This window comes from Cydia splendana, chromosome 10 (genome assembly GCF_910591565.1).
Source record: "Cydia splendana chromosome 10, ilCydSple1.2, whole genome shotgun sequence".
Lineage (NCBI taxonomy): Eukaryota > Metazoa > Arthropoda > Insecta > Lepidoptera > Tortricidae > Cydia > Cydia splendana.
Window position 1 is genome coordinate 420,001 of NC_085969.1, and position 13,119 is coordinate 433,119.

The 13,119-nt window shown below is 38.8% G+C and overlaps 4 protein-coding genes across 4 annotated transcripts in view; 1 reads left to right on the plus strand and 3 right to left on the minus strand.

Moving 5' to 3' along the window:
- Window positions 1-13,119, minus strand: part of LOC134794100 (trafficking protein particle complex subunit 5) — a 273,621-nt gene that overhangs the window by 253,126 nt on the left and 7,376 nt on the right. The window lies entirely within an intron of this gene.
- On the minus strand, window positions 482-7,364 carry LOC134794081 (SCY1-like protein 2). Its single transcript, XM_063765768.1, has 7 exons — window positions 7,154-7,364; window positions 6,236-7,071; window positions 5,493-5,970; window positions 4,863-5,057; window positions 4,215-4,434; window positions 3,322-3,513; window positions 482-2,348 (listed from the first exon to the last, which is right to left on the minus strand). The coding sequence occupies exons 1-7, from the start codon at window positions 7,278-7,280 to the stop codon at window positions 1,802-1,804; spliced, it is 2,595 nt and encodes an 864-aa protein (XP_063621838.1). The 5' UTR covers window positions 7,281-7,364; the 3' UTR covers window positions 482-1,801.
- On the plus strand, window positions 7,618-8,742 carry LOC134794472 (TM2 domain-containing protein CG11103). The gene has a single exon (XM_063766285.1). It carries the CDS (start codon window positions 7,680-7,682, stop codon window positions 8,220-8,222), a length of 543 nt encoding a protein of 180 aa, XP_063622355.1. The 5' UTR covers window positions 7,618-7,679; the 3' UTR covers window positions 8,223-8,742.
- Window positions 10,207-12,882, minus strand: LOC134794082 (small ribosomal subunit protein uS15). The gene is made up of 4 exons (XM_063765769.1): window positions 12,746-12,882; window positions 12,455-12,582; window positions 10,889-11,054; window positions 10,207-10,370 (listed from the first exon to the last, which is right to left on the minus strand). The coding sequence occupies exons 1-4, from the start codon at window positions 12,766-12,768 to the stop codon at window positions 10,232-10,234; spliced, it is 456 nt and encodes a 151-aa protein (XP_063621839.1). The 5' UTR covers window positions 12,769-12,882; the 3' UTR covers window positions 10,207-10,231.

Here is a 13,119-nt window from a genome sequence, read left to right on the forward strand (position 1 = left end):
AAGCGGGCGAGGTGTTCAAAATTACCTTGACGCGCTCTTATTCTCTTAACAATAAAGTCGCGTCAAGATCATTTTGAACACCTCGCCCGCTTAACAACTATTGCTGATGACTGTACAATATTATTTTGTTAAAGATCAACTTTTATTTGACAAGTAAACTTACTTAATGATTATACATCACAACCTTTCTTTTTTTTTTCATTTCTTTTTTGTGGACTTAAAAGTAAATATAAGTACCTATAGTTGGTCAAGCAGATCTTGTCAGTAGAAAAAGGCGGCAAGTTTGAAAAATGAAGGCGCGAAGGGATATCGTCTCATAGAAAATTTGAATTTCGCTTTCGCTTTTCTACTGACAAGATTTGCTTGACCATCTATACTTAAGTGGTGTGTTTAAATATCTTGATTCAAAATTGCCATATAAGCATTACAGTATTTGCCTACCGTTATTTACGACTTACGTAGACTTAAAAAAACTAAATAATTTGTATTTACGTCTTTTATTAGTTCATAAGAGATCAAATCGTGTTTATAACATAACTGATGTCGATAAATAAAATATTTTATATTTTACATGTCTATTGAATTCATTTCACATACATTTGTGTTAATTGCTGTAATTTAAAATAACAATTAATCTATATTAAACATTATATATAGTTTTTCGTTACAAAATATATTGTAGAAATATACCGTGTGCTCCAAATAAAAAAAAACCTTGTCCACTATTACCTAAGGTCGAAAATGGTTTGTACAGACAACGTCAATAATGGTGACAGTAAAATATCATTATTATTGATGCTTGACGTGTGTCAGTTTTCTTTCAGATACTTTTAAAATCGAGACAGTTACATGAATGAGTTAACTATTACAACAAATAAAATGAAATATCTTTAAATATAAAGTGTAGGCGAAATGCATTACGTACAAATACGTACGTTACATAACATTTCTGACATATTACGATTTCACAATTTTATTTAAACTTAATAGCCTTCAATAGTAAGCAACTAAGACTATTTAGAACTAGAATAGCACATTTCAGAAATCATAAGATTATTTTATTAACAAGCATAGGTTGCAAATTTAATAAATAGTTGCCGATAAGGATAAACATAAATAAATACCTTTAATTATAATTTATGATCGTCTTTCTCCAAACTAAAATGTGGTGTAAAGTATGAAACAAGCTCGATATACACATAAAGTTGAGTCCCACGCCCAGCAGTGGGCACTACACACTTTTGACTTTGTGACGTTTTTAAGCAAAAGGTACCATAGTATTGGGTGGTCTGATGTACGGCGCCCGCACCTTCCCCGCCGCCGCACGTCGTCATACCCCGTCGCCCCCGTACCGCGCGGGCGAGGACTCGTGTAAGCGGTCGGTCTATAGCATGTATGGCGCCCTCTACATTAGCTGACGTCACAAATATTATACAATCAATAAATGTTCTATGCTGACTGTACATTGTGTGTTAGGTGTGAGGTGTAAAGCTCATGCTATAAAGAACCCTATTTTAACACTAACTACGTACAAAACAGCCGTGGAATGATTATTTTATATGCGTTACATTCTAGTTTATTAAAAACCGTTTGCTTTCATACGAAACTTTACAATTTACAAGTGGAATGACATTTGTTATACACCTGCAATAATGTAATAATAGTAATAATACGTGACACAATAATAGCCCTAAATTATCTAGCCCAATATAACGCCTCTTCATAAAACAAATGCGTCAGACAAATTAGATACATGGACATCATGGACGATGGTACGTGATGGTGCAGTCAAACTCAAAACCTAACTTAACAAATCCATCATTTCATTTTCACTTTTCTTTACATTTCCATTCTCACTAGTCGGCAGAAGCGACTCGAATGCCGACCAATCCTGCTTCATTTTCGTCTGGTTATTCTGATTATTCGCCCACTTATTGTCAAAGTTCCCGCTAGGGGCACTAGGCGGCCAATTTTGCCCAGTCAATGGCTGATTTTGATTTTGTAACTGGTAATTTGGCTGTATGTTATATTGTGGGGACTGTAAGCTAGGATTGAAGCCTGTAGACTGATTAAATTGCGATGTCGGAGACTGTATTTGGTTAAATTGTGTACTTGGAGACTGTATTTGGTTAAACTGTTGGTATTGTGGTGTCGTTCCGGGAGATTGCAGTACGGGGTTATAGTTTGGGGTATTTTGAGGGGGTTTGTGTGAGAGTTGGTTGAGGTTGGACTGTAGGAGGGAGGAGGTTAGGTCGACGGGGCGGGAGGGGGGAGGTTTGGAAATAGGAGTGGGGGTGGGGAGGGGTTGGTGGTTCATTTTCTGTGCCACCTTTTGCTGCTGCGCTATTCTGAAAAGAAAATATGACTGGTGATTTTTTTATGCGACGTCACTAGGAAAGCGTACAACCCGGCTGATGGTAGCGGTCAACGTAGCCTATGAACGCTTGCAACTCTTTCAGTAAATACGAACGAAATACTTCCGAAATAATAAAATTCTACAACAAGATTAAATGTAATAAATATCTAAACAGCTCAAAATAGTTCAAGTAGACACTAGGACACATATGACTTTGGGTTGCGTAATAAATCGATTATGTCTTAACACGTATATTGAAGAGACATTAAAAATAAAAAAATTGTCTGAAATCGTAGCTAAAGTGGTGTCATTTTGTAGGACAGTTTCGTGGAAAGATTACACTTCGAGTGGATCCCATATCCGGTTTGCATATATTTGATTTGTATGAATCACATTGATAACAAAAGACGTAATAGATAGCAATTCAACCCATTAACAACTGTTCCTTTTTTAGGGTTCCGTACCCAAAGGGTAAAACGGGACCCTATTACTAAGACTTCGCTGTCCGTCCGTCCGTCCGTCCGTCCGTCCTTCCGTCCGTCCGTCCGTCCGTCCGTCCGTCTGTCACCAGGCTGTATCTCACGAACCGTGATAGCTAGACAGTTGAAATTTTCACAGATGATGTATTTCTGTTGCCGCTATAACAACAAATACTAAAAACAGAATAAAATAAAGATTTAAATGGGGCTCCCATACAACAAACGTGATTTTTGACCAAAGTTAAGCAACGTCGGGAGTGGTCAGTACTTAGATGGGTGACCGTTTTTTTTTGCTTTTTTTTTTGTTTTTTTTTTTATATGGTACGGAACCCTTCGTGCGCGAGTCCGACTCGCACTTGCCCGATTTTCTTATATTGTAATAGTTTTTCTACCGGTATGTTAATCATACAAACTTTTATTTAAAATTAATGAATAATTATTTAAAATAAATAAATGTACCTGCCATCACTTAACATTAACACTTACCTTTGTTTATCTTCAATTGATAGAGACCCTCCTGTGGCTGTAAGCGAGCCCCCGCTGCCGGTCAAAGAGCCTGTAGGCGCGGAGCCCTGCAGGCCGAGCCCCGCGAATAACTGTTCGACGTCGGAGGCCGGCGCCGGCGCCGATACTAAAGTGTCCGGTGACGTGGTGGAGTTCACTAGCGCCTCCATTCCTCTGAATCAAGTATTATTTATTCATTAGGATTTTATGTTAAAACGGATTTGTAGTATGGCACAAAAATATATGACAACTCAATCTTAATCCTATCTTATAACCTTTAAACGAGCAATTCTTGTTTATTTATTTATTTATTTATATGTATATATATTTCGGGGATCTCGGAAACGGCTCTAACGATTTCCATGAAAGTTGCTATTGGGGGGTTTTCGGGGGCGAAAAATCGATCTAGCTAGGTCTTATCTCTAGGAAAACGCGCAGTTTTGAGTTTTTATATATTTTCCGAGCAAAGTTCGGTCTCCCAGATATTTTAATTGATTAAGACGGAAAGAAAAGACCAGGGTAAGTATACTCAACGGTAAAAATATGGGTGTAAACAACTTACTCAAAAATATGTCCCATAGTTCTTAATTCACTGACATAAGAGTTATGAGACATATTTTTGAGTTGATTTGTACAGTGTACACTCATATTTTTACCGTTGACTGTACATGATAAACTAAGGCAGAATTTGCCAAACTTTATATAAAAGGAGTCAATCACAGTAAAAACCAACCAGTTTCATGAGTGTCAAAAAATCACAAATGTGAATTAGATTGGCCTAAATGTTTTATCAGACTGAAAGAACCACAATTATTATACGTCAAAGAGCGGCGGTTTTCCGACTTCTGGACTAAGAAAATAAATTCAAGACTTACTTGGATTCATTCTGTATCGAGTTAAGTTGCTCCAACTTGGCCCGGTGTTCCGCCTCCACTTTCCCGATCATCTGCTTCACCAGCGAGATGAGCGCGTTGAACTGACTCAGGGTCAGTCCGTTCTCGACGCAGAGCGGCATCAGGAAGGGCAGCACCTTGGTCGCCATTACTTCCTTGGTGATGCCGAGCTTCTGGTGGCTTAGGGCTAGCTTGTAGATACCTGGCAAAGTAACGTAAGTAAGTAAGTAACGTAGTGTTAACCCGAGGTGGACAAAAGCCGTCGTTCTGCCTCTCTATCGCTCTCTTATATTCGAGCGACGCCATGGATTTTTGTAAAATTGAGAAATCAAATTTGGGACAGTAATATAGTAAATACAGATAAAATTAAGTGTTGCAAATTTTCACTTGGGAATCCCGAATTTGAATTACATGGTTCCGAATAATGCCTAAACTAACCTAACCCCATGTTAAAAACTTAAGCGGTTGCTTATTTGCATCTTAACCACTGCAAATTATACTGAAACCTCACCTAAAATCCCAACAACACAGCCGGCTCCCTCGACGGTATCTGCGGCAGGAAGGGAATGATCTCATCCAGCAGCCACTTGTCCAGGTGCAGGATTACAATAGACCCTCGCCAGCTCTTACCTAAGATGCCCATCAATACAGCAGGCTCCCTCGAGGGTATCTGCGGCAGGAAGGGAATGATCTCATCCAGCACCAGCCACTTGTCCAGGTGTTCCAACAGTTTCCCGATGCACAGCAAACAGTTGACCCTCACTGCGAGATAATTGGTGCCCAGGCAGAGCTTTTTAATGCGGGGGAGTAAAGCGTTCTTCATTGCTGAAAATATATCAAAAAACATAAAAACGTATGTAATTTTCATTGCTGAAATAATAACGAAAAACAGGTATTTCTATCTAAATGAAAAGTATGTTTCTAAAGCAGCCATTCTCTAAGTGTGTTCCGTGGAACCCTAGGGTCCGCAAGAATTTAGAACAGTATGCTTTAGTCGCCTCGAAAAATTTTACTATGCAAAAAACATACTTCTAAAACCTATTGTTTTATTGTAGGGTTCCATCAAGTATTTCGCTTTCCAAAAGGGTTCCGTCAAAAAAAAGATTGAGAACCGCTGTTCTAAAGGAAGGTTCTGTCTATATGAAAAGTTGTAGAAAAAATTATACCAGGTGAAAATAGGTCTGCCTTCAATTTTTCATAAACTATGGTTTAAGAACTTTATTCTCAAAAAGAATTTACAACTATACACATTTTACGTACCTGGGTAATCAATAAGTGATGCAAATGTAGGTAACACTGACAAACATAGCTCTTGGATCTGCTGAGCATCAGATTCCAACGCTCTGTACAACATTGGTAATATATCCGTCTTCACCTCTTCACCGGGCGTCAGTTTTAGTAATAACTCCATCTTCTGCATGAATATTAACAGTATCTGTATTGGATCTTGTATTAACATCACCGGCTTTAAAACTGGTAATATATACTTTATGAATTCCTCTTTAGTGGAATTTTCAGCGATTAGCAAGACATTTGGTAGCACAAATGGCACCATTGGGGCATTCACAAACTCTTTAGTGAGACATGGGAGAATCCGGTAGATGCAGATGCGGTGTGGCATCTTTTGAATGATCTGAGGAAGGCCCTTGTAGAATTGGGACTTCTGCAGGTTGTCCCATTGGAATAAGGAGTCCAAGTAGTTCAGTGTCTTTACTCCAACATCTTCAAAATATGGTATCTGAAATATGAAATATGTTACATTAATTAAAATTAAGTCATTAGAAACAGTTTAAAATTAATTGCATATTAATCTGTTTTTTATGGATTTATTATTTAAGGCACAAAACACCTATATGTGCCATAGCAGCACATTTAAATGTGCCATAGCAGCACAAAGTTATGTATTCTGAATATTTTAGTAAAATTAGCATGATAGAATTGATAGATATAATTATCCCAACATTTACAGCAATAAGTTGGATCAAAAATACAATAAATCTCACCTTCAAGAACTGATGAGGATCAGGTCTCAATTCAGGAGTAACATTAAGCATTAACTTGACATATTCCCTGAGCCCATCAGCCACACAGGACAACCGGGATGGAGACAGGTTCCTCAACTCATTGGCAAACCTCTTAAACTTTCCATAATCACTCACAATGTTGCCTAGAGTCTGGTGATTCGGGCTGTGTGTGGCATAGATCACCATGCCAAGAGAATAGATGTCACTTGCAGGGGAATGTGAGGCAGAGAGAATATACTCTGGAGCGAGGTAGTCTAGGGACGGCTGGGTTAATGCATGCATGGCTTGGCAGTACTCGTTAAATGGCCAATATGGAGCAGCCCCTGGGGAACTTTGATTTGCAATGCAGAAGTCGAATCCAAATATCTTCCAAGCTCCTTGCTGATTAACTATAATAGATTCTGGACAAATATTATGGTGTAAAAGTTTTACATCATTATGTAGGAAAGCTAATCCTTCTGCTACTTGCATTAGACCATACTTGATTTCTAGTTCATAAAGTTTGTAATTGTTTAAATGGTTCGGCGGTGGCTGCGGCATGTTTTCCATATTACCAAGTATGTTAGCTAAGCTCGCAAAAACGGGTTCTGTAGCAAAGGCCAAGCTCTCTCGACTCTCCTCGAGGCTGTGCTGGACTGTCAGGATCTGAGGGTGCCGCAGCTTAGTAAGCTGGACGATACCTCGCTTCAAGGTTTCGAGCATTATGTCTCGATCTGCCTTTGTAAACCTGTCAAGTAATTTCTTCTCGAACACAAATATGGAGGCTTCCTGTTTCGTCGATTTCTTGTACCCTTTGTAAATTTTCCATAGTAAACCTGCAAAGCGATGTATCCATCATTAGAATATCCAGTAAGACCATTGTTTAATAGGTAAATATGTGTAGTACGAAGAAATTACCTGGCCCAGCGCTGGCGATGAACTGCGTAGCCTCAAACTCTCGTGTTACAGGGTTCCCGGGCAGCACACCGGACAACTGAGACACTGTGTTACTGACCGATGAATAGAACTTATTGAAAACCTCCATATCGTCCCAGTTTTAACTTTTTGGGAATGACACATTCAACAAAATCATTACAAAAAAACACGGCCAATCCTACGGATATAAATGTCAATGTGACAGTTATTACTCGTTCAGAAATTGGTCAGATATTATTACTAGGATCATTGTAACCTACAATCGCCGTCTGCGTCCCTTTCTAACGTACTGTATTGCTAGAAAGAGAGACAACAGCAATTAAAAACTAGCACACCTACACTGAAAAACTTGACTGTTGATCAAAATATATATCCGGTGCTATGTAGATCCCCGAGGCCAAATCTTTAAAACTTTACAAAAAACGCCTCTCTTACGTCATTGTGTGACAATCAATCAAATAGTCAAAATCTCTATTTTCATTTCATTTACGAAAAATAGAAAACAATAATGGAATTTCTATTAAGAGTGGCTTTAATATTGTTTGCCATGATACCCTACAGCATATCAGAGAGCGTACCAGTCTCTACGGAGCAGTACCATCCTTTGGGACCGCTCGTCAAATGCAGTTTTCTCCCAATGGAATTCCTGGACTGCAATGAGCTTGTAGACCATAAAGGGAACCAATCAGCTAAGGAGGCTATGGGCCATGGCTGCGTGAAGTTTGGAGGCGTTAAATACGAGGATGTAGAGAAGGCAAAAGCGCAATGTAAGCCGTTGGAAGGCATTGAATGTTACGGCCCAAGAAATTTTCTCCGCGAGGGTTTTCCTTGCGTGCGATACTCTGGGCATTACTTCACTACGACGCTTATCTACAGTATATTGTTAGGGTTCTTGGGCATGGACAGGTTTTGTCTAGGACAGACTGGGACGGCAGTGGGGAAGCTATTGACACTAGGTGGGCTGGGTATTTGGTGGATTGTAGATGTTGTGTTATTGATCACGAACAGTTTGCATCCTGAGGACGGGAGTAATTGGAATCCTTATGTTTAGATTTATATTTAAGTTAACGTGATATAAAGTAAATATAGTTCAGTGTATTAAATACATGGGACCTGGTAACATCTCAAATGGATGGTGGAACTTACTGTTGTAAATGGATGTGTTTGAGAAAAATGTCAAGTTAATGTACACTGTATTTTTTATACTGGACTGTAACTTTTAATCTACTGTTGAGGCTGATATAGTTTATAAATTTTAAAACTTGTCTGAAGTTATGTTCTCATAATTTATGTTGAGATTAGTGTGATGTTATCTTTAAAGAAAAACCTTTAATAATAAAAGGTTAAACATTTTGCATTTGTGTGATGTTACTTTAAAGGCGCGTCTCGATATCGCGCGGCGGCCGCGCGAGCAATGTTCGACCGCGACACACCTGCATTTTGGCGCGCGAGCCAATTTCGACACCATCTAGAACTTATGCGCGGCGGCCGCGCGCGGCAGGCGATCCGACGATCGACCACATTATATCACAAAAAATTATTATTCGGAACGAAGTATAGCCAAATAGAAAAAATGATCTGTTGCGATAATCACTACATTTACTGTTCAATAGAAACTGTTTAGTGCCATATGATTTAATTAAAGTACGACACTTTTCATTATCCATGTATGCTGCCGCGCGAGCCAACTGAAATATATACACACCCCTCCCAACTGCGCGCGAACATTCCTTTGCCGCGCGTCGAAACACCGACAGTGAATGGTTCTACGCGCGGCGCGGGGCGCGCGCGCCAATGATCGGGTTGGCGCGCGCGGCGGCCCGGTATAGGCTTGTGCCTGCTCGGTCACTACAGAGAGCGCTCCGCTCTCGGTCAATCGGTCAAACGAACTAGTTCGGTCTTTTAGTTCCTTTAGTTCAGTTCGGTCGTTGAGAGCCGGGAATTAATAGGGAGTCGATTTTTCATTGGTTTCTTTCCAATCTTTGGTAACTGAATACAATTTAACTTGTACGATACGATATGTCGATATTAAAAATTAAAACACCATAACATTTAGTTCAGGACCGACTCAAGCCTAGCCCGGTATCCTGCGCGCCAATGTTCGATAGCTTGCCGCGCAATATGGAGACGCGGCTTAAGAAAGTTTATTAGCTAATAAGAAATACATTTTTAAGACAAATGTTGCCTTTCCTTTGCAAGTCCCACAATATCCCAATCCCAGTCCCAAAACATTGCAAAGAGGAAAATCCAGTAAAAGTTGTCTCTGATGATCTGATGGATGTAGGTTTGGCTGAAGATGTGAGCTTTGCCATTTCATGGACAGTTTAATGGCGGCTCCATTGTTAATTACTCCGAGTGGACAGTAGTACAGTACAGTACTTCAATGGGGTTGGCCGGTCGAAGTATTTAGCAGATGGCGCCAGCATAGCTTGCCCTCTCAATCCTTAGTTGTGGCAATTTTTTTGTTTTTTAATGGAATTTTTATAAGATAAGATAAGACCTTTATTTGCATACCAGTATGTTACATAATGGACCCTGGAAGGGTATAACAAAACATTGTTCATTAACTACTTATTACTATTTTGTGCCCTGGATGCCAGCCCTTTTAGCCAAATCTCATGGTATAATAATATACTCCGCCTGGTACTCTCTTCCCATCTTTTCGTGGTCACGTGACTGACACAAGCCTACGTCATCATGCGACAGCGCTATATGATAATATGCGATAGCGCTATATAAAGTGGAAATGTTATTGTGACGTAGGCTTGTGACCACTCTGGGAAGAGAAGACCATGTTTTATTAGACTATGGCAGAATCTCATAGAAAAAGGGGCAAGCTATGATGGCGCCATCTATGCAAACCTTTGACAGTTGCCAACCCCATTTAATTTGGTAGTGTTTGGTTTCTAAGAAACTTATGTAAACGAGAGTTTACCAAATCTCAAAATTAAAAAAATATTTTGCAAGTAGGCCTCATGGGCTCTTTTACAAGTAAAAATATAATTTTAGTATTATTTCATAATCAAACAACAATAGGTGTTTTATAAAGTTTATTTAAACTTAAGCCACCAGGGCTGAAGCGGTGCTGGACTCATACTTCCAGTTGGGGGGCAGCACACTCTTGGTCTTGTAGTAGCGCGCCAGCCTGTGGATCCTGGACTCTACGAGAATCAGCCGGAACTTGCTGTCCTTGTCTTTCCTGAAAGATAAATAAGTTAACTTTAATAATAGGCCAATTAAAAGCAGTTTTACTTTTAGTAGCAGACTATTGCAGTAATCAAAGTTTAATATTTATGTCAATTATATTACACAATCATATCACTGTGCTGGGAAATCAAATTGTTTTATAATAATTATAATATAACATTGGACAGACAGTTTTATGCTTATTTTTAACCTTTTTGTCATTAATGGGATTGCTCTCAATGTCAATCATGCCTGACTGTGAGAAGTGCTCAAATGTATGACAGTTATGGCTAGCATAATCTATGTCTTTGCTTTGCTGGAATATGCTTTGATTGCCACATTTAGACTGTAACAATTGGGCTTTTGTGCATTTGAACACAGCAACATGTGATGCCTGAAGATATGTAGTCTTTATCATTTATACCATTAGGATTTGATTGGTAATATGTAGTAAAATAATTTAGAAATTGAGCACCAAGTGATCGCAAATATTTTTTAAGCAAACAAAAATATAAAGCAGTATCAACTTGCCTATTGCGCTCCAAATGCTTCCTCATGGCTACAGCCTTCTTGATAAGGTAGTAGAGGTCCTCGGGTAGGTCGGGGGCCAGGCCCATGGCCTTCATGATACGGAGGATCTTTTTGCCGGTGACAAATCTGACTTGGGCAACTCCATGTGAATCCCTAAGCATGACACCTGGAATGCAATTGAAATTTATTTATTAATTGCATGTTAAAAAGCACAAATATAATATTTTAAACTTTCGCGCTTTGAACACATATTAACTCACATTTATAGACGGGTCTAACGCGAATTTTATTCAATTACCTTGATTTACCGACGTTTCAATCAATCAACATCAATCGCCGAACATCTTCTTACATCTGGCACAAATCACTGGATTGAGTTGCATAGACCAAAAGTTGTCTCCACTGACCGCCATTATTATCCTCGAGTTGTGCGAGAAGCAATTGAAATCAAGAAACACCCCAGGAATTTTAATAGGGAGGATGGATTCAACTTATCGCCAACTTGGGAACCAGTGATACAGAAGTTAAAGCCATAGGATCTATCTTCGGACGTGTGCGTGGATATTGTGAGTGTTGCGTATCGGACTATTGACAATAATTAACATTATGTGTAGTGGGTGGTTTAAAAATGTGATGTCTACCCCAAACTTTTCCATACACTTTTCGTCGGGTAGTTGCACAAATCTGTTTTGACATTTTGCTGGGACATCAGTCAGCCGCGACCATGACCAGTGAAACCTGTGTCGAAACGTCGGTAAATCAAGGTAATTGAATAAAATTCGCGTTAGACCCATCTATAAATGTGAGTTAAAATGCACAAAGCTAATGGGTGTTACTACGGTAACAGAACCACTGATATTAATATGACTTGTACACATAGTGCAAATAATTCTTGAATATTGCTTCTTAAACATTCATTAAGTGCTCATTAAGTAACAAAGGCTAGTAGTTCTTTCTGATATTCAATTTACACAGACATATATTTATAATTAAAAATCTTAGGAATCCATTTCTACAATCAACATAAGCCTTTCTACATTATACCACAAAATACAACTCTCAATGGAGCAAGATTTCATCAGACTCAAATGACAATGATTCCGGTGCCGGGCCGAGGTCCCATATCTCAGGATATAAGCTATGCCAGTACAATATGGATTGGGGAATAAACATATAGCTTCATAAAGTTTCCACGTTTCCTATTCATTATTCCTTATCTTACACCAGAAATCAGGGTTGAGATCTAACCATCGATATCAGTAGTAAATACTAAATTAATAAAACTGTAGTTCTGGGAATCTTGTTGCCAGGTCAGGCTGCATAATACAGAATCGTGATTAAAATTAAATAATAAATAAGCATCCTGTTAACCAATAATTGATAATTTTCTAATATAAACGTGACATGTAAATTTACCATGCAGTGAAGTCAGAAAATTGATGTCTTGCTGAATTTTCTCAATCTTGGGATTTAAACATGTAATTTAGGTTCATTTTATAACGATTCTGTCATTCAGTAATGATTTCGTTTAATACAACACCATAGAACAAGGTTTCGGGAACTTACCGATCTGTGAGGGGGTGAGACCCTTCTTGCCAAGTTTGAAGATCTGTTCCTTGACATCGTCAGCGGTCAGTTTCAACCACGTGGGGACACTGCGGCGGTACGGCAGTGCCGATTGGGAAATACCCTTACTGAAACAGAAATTACACTTGTTATCCAAGCCATGTGGTAAGGCACAAAATTTCTTGTAGGTTATGTTGCTGTCACAAAACACTTCTAGACATCCGAAAACGGAGATTTAACTATCATTATGTAGCACAACTTGTAAATATGATGATTTAATAAAGTAATTACCCAGGTGCGTGCATACGACCCATGGTTGCGGCCTTTTCACAAAATCACCCAACTGACAACGACAACAAGTAAAATCAAAAAGATGGTGGCAGGAAAAGGATACTTTTTTAAACTTAGCACTTTGTGTCTCTGGTTTGCTAGTGCGACGCTCGATCCGGTTTTACGTAGCAAGTTCAAGTAGACTCGTGGGAGTACACTATTTAGAAACTATTTTAGTAGGAACACTTATTTAGAGGTATAAGCATATAAGCAATAAAATAAATTTTGACAAAATGTTTAAATTAATATATTTTAATATCAATAATCCAAATCCTACATTAATAACCACAGATATTGAAGGATTTCAACATGCCACAACTGTCACTGTCAAATTG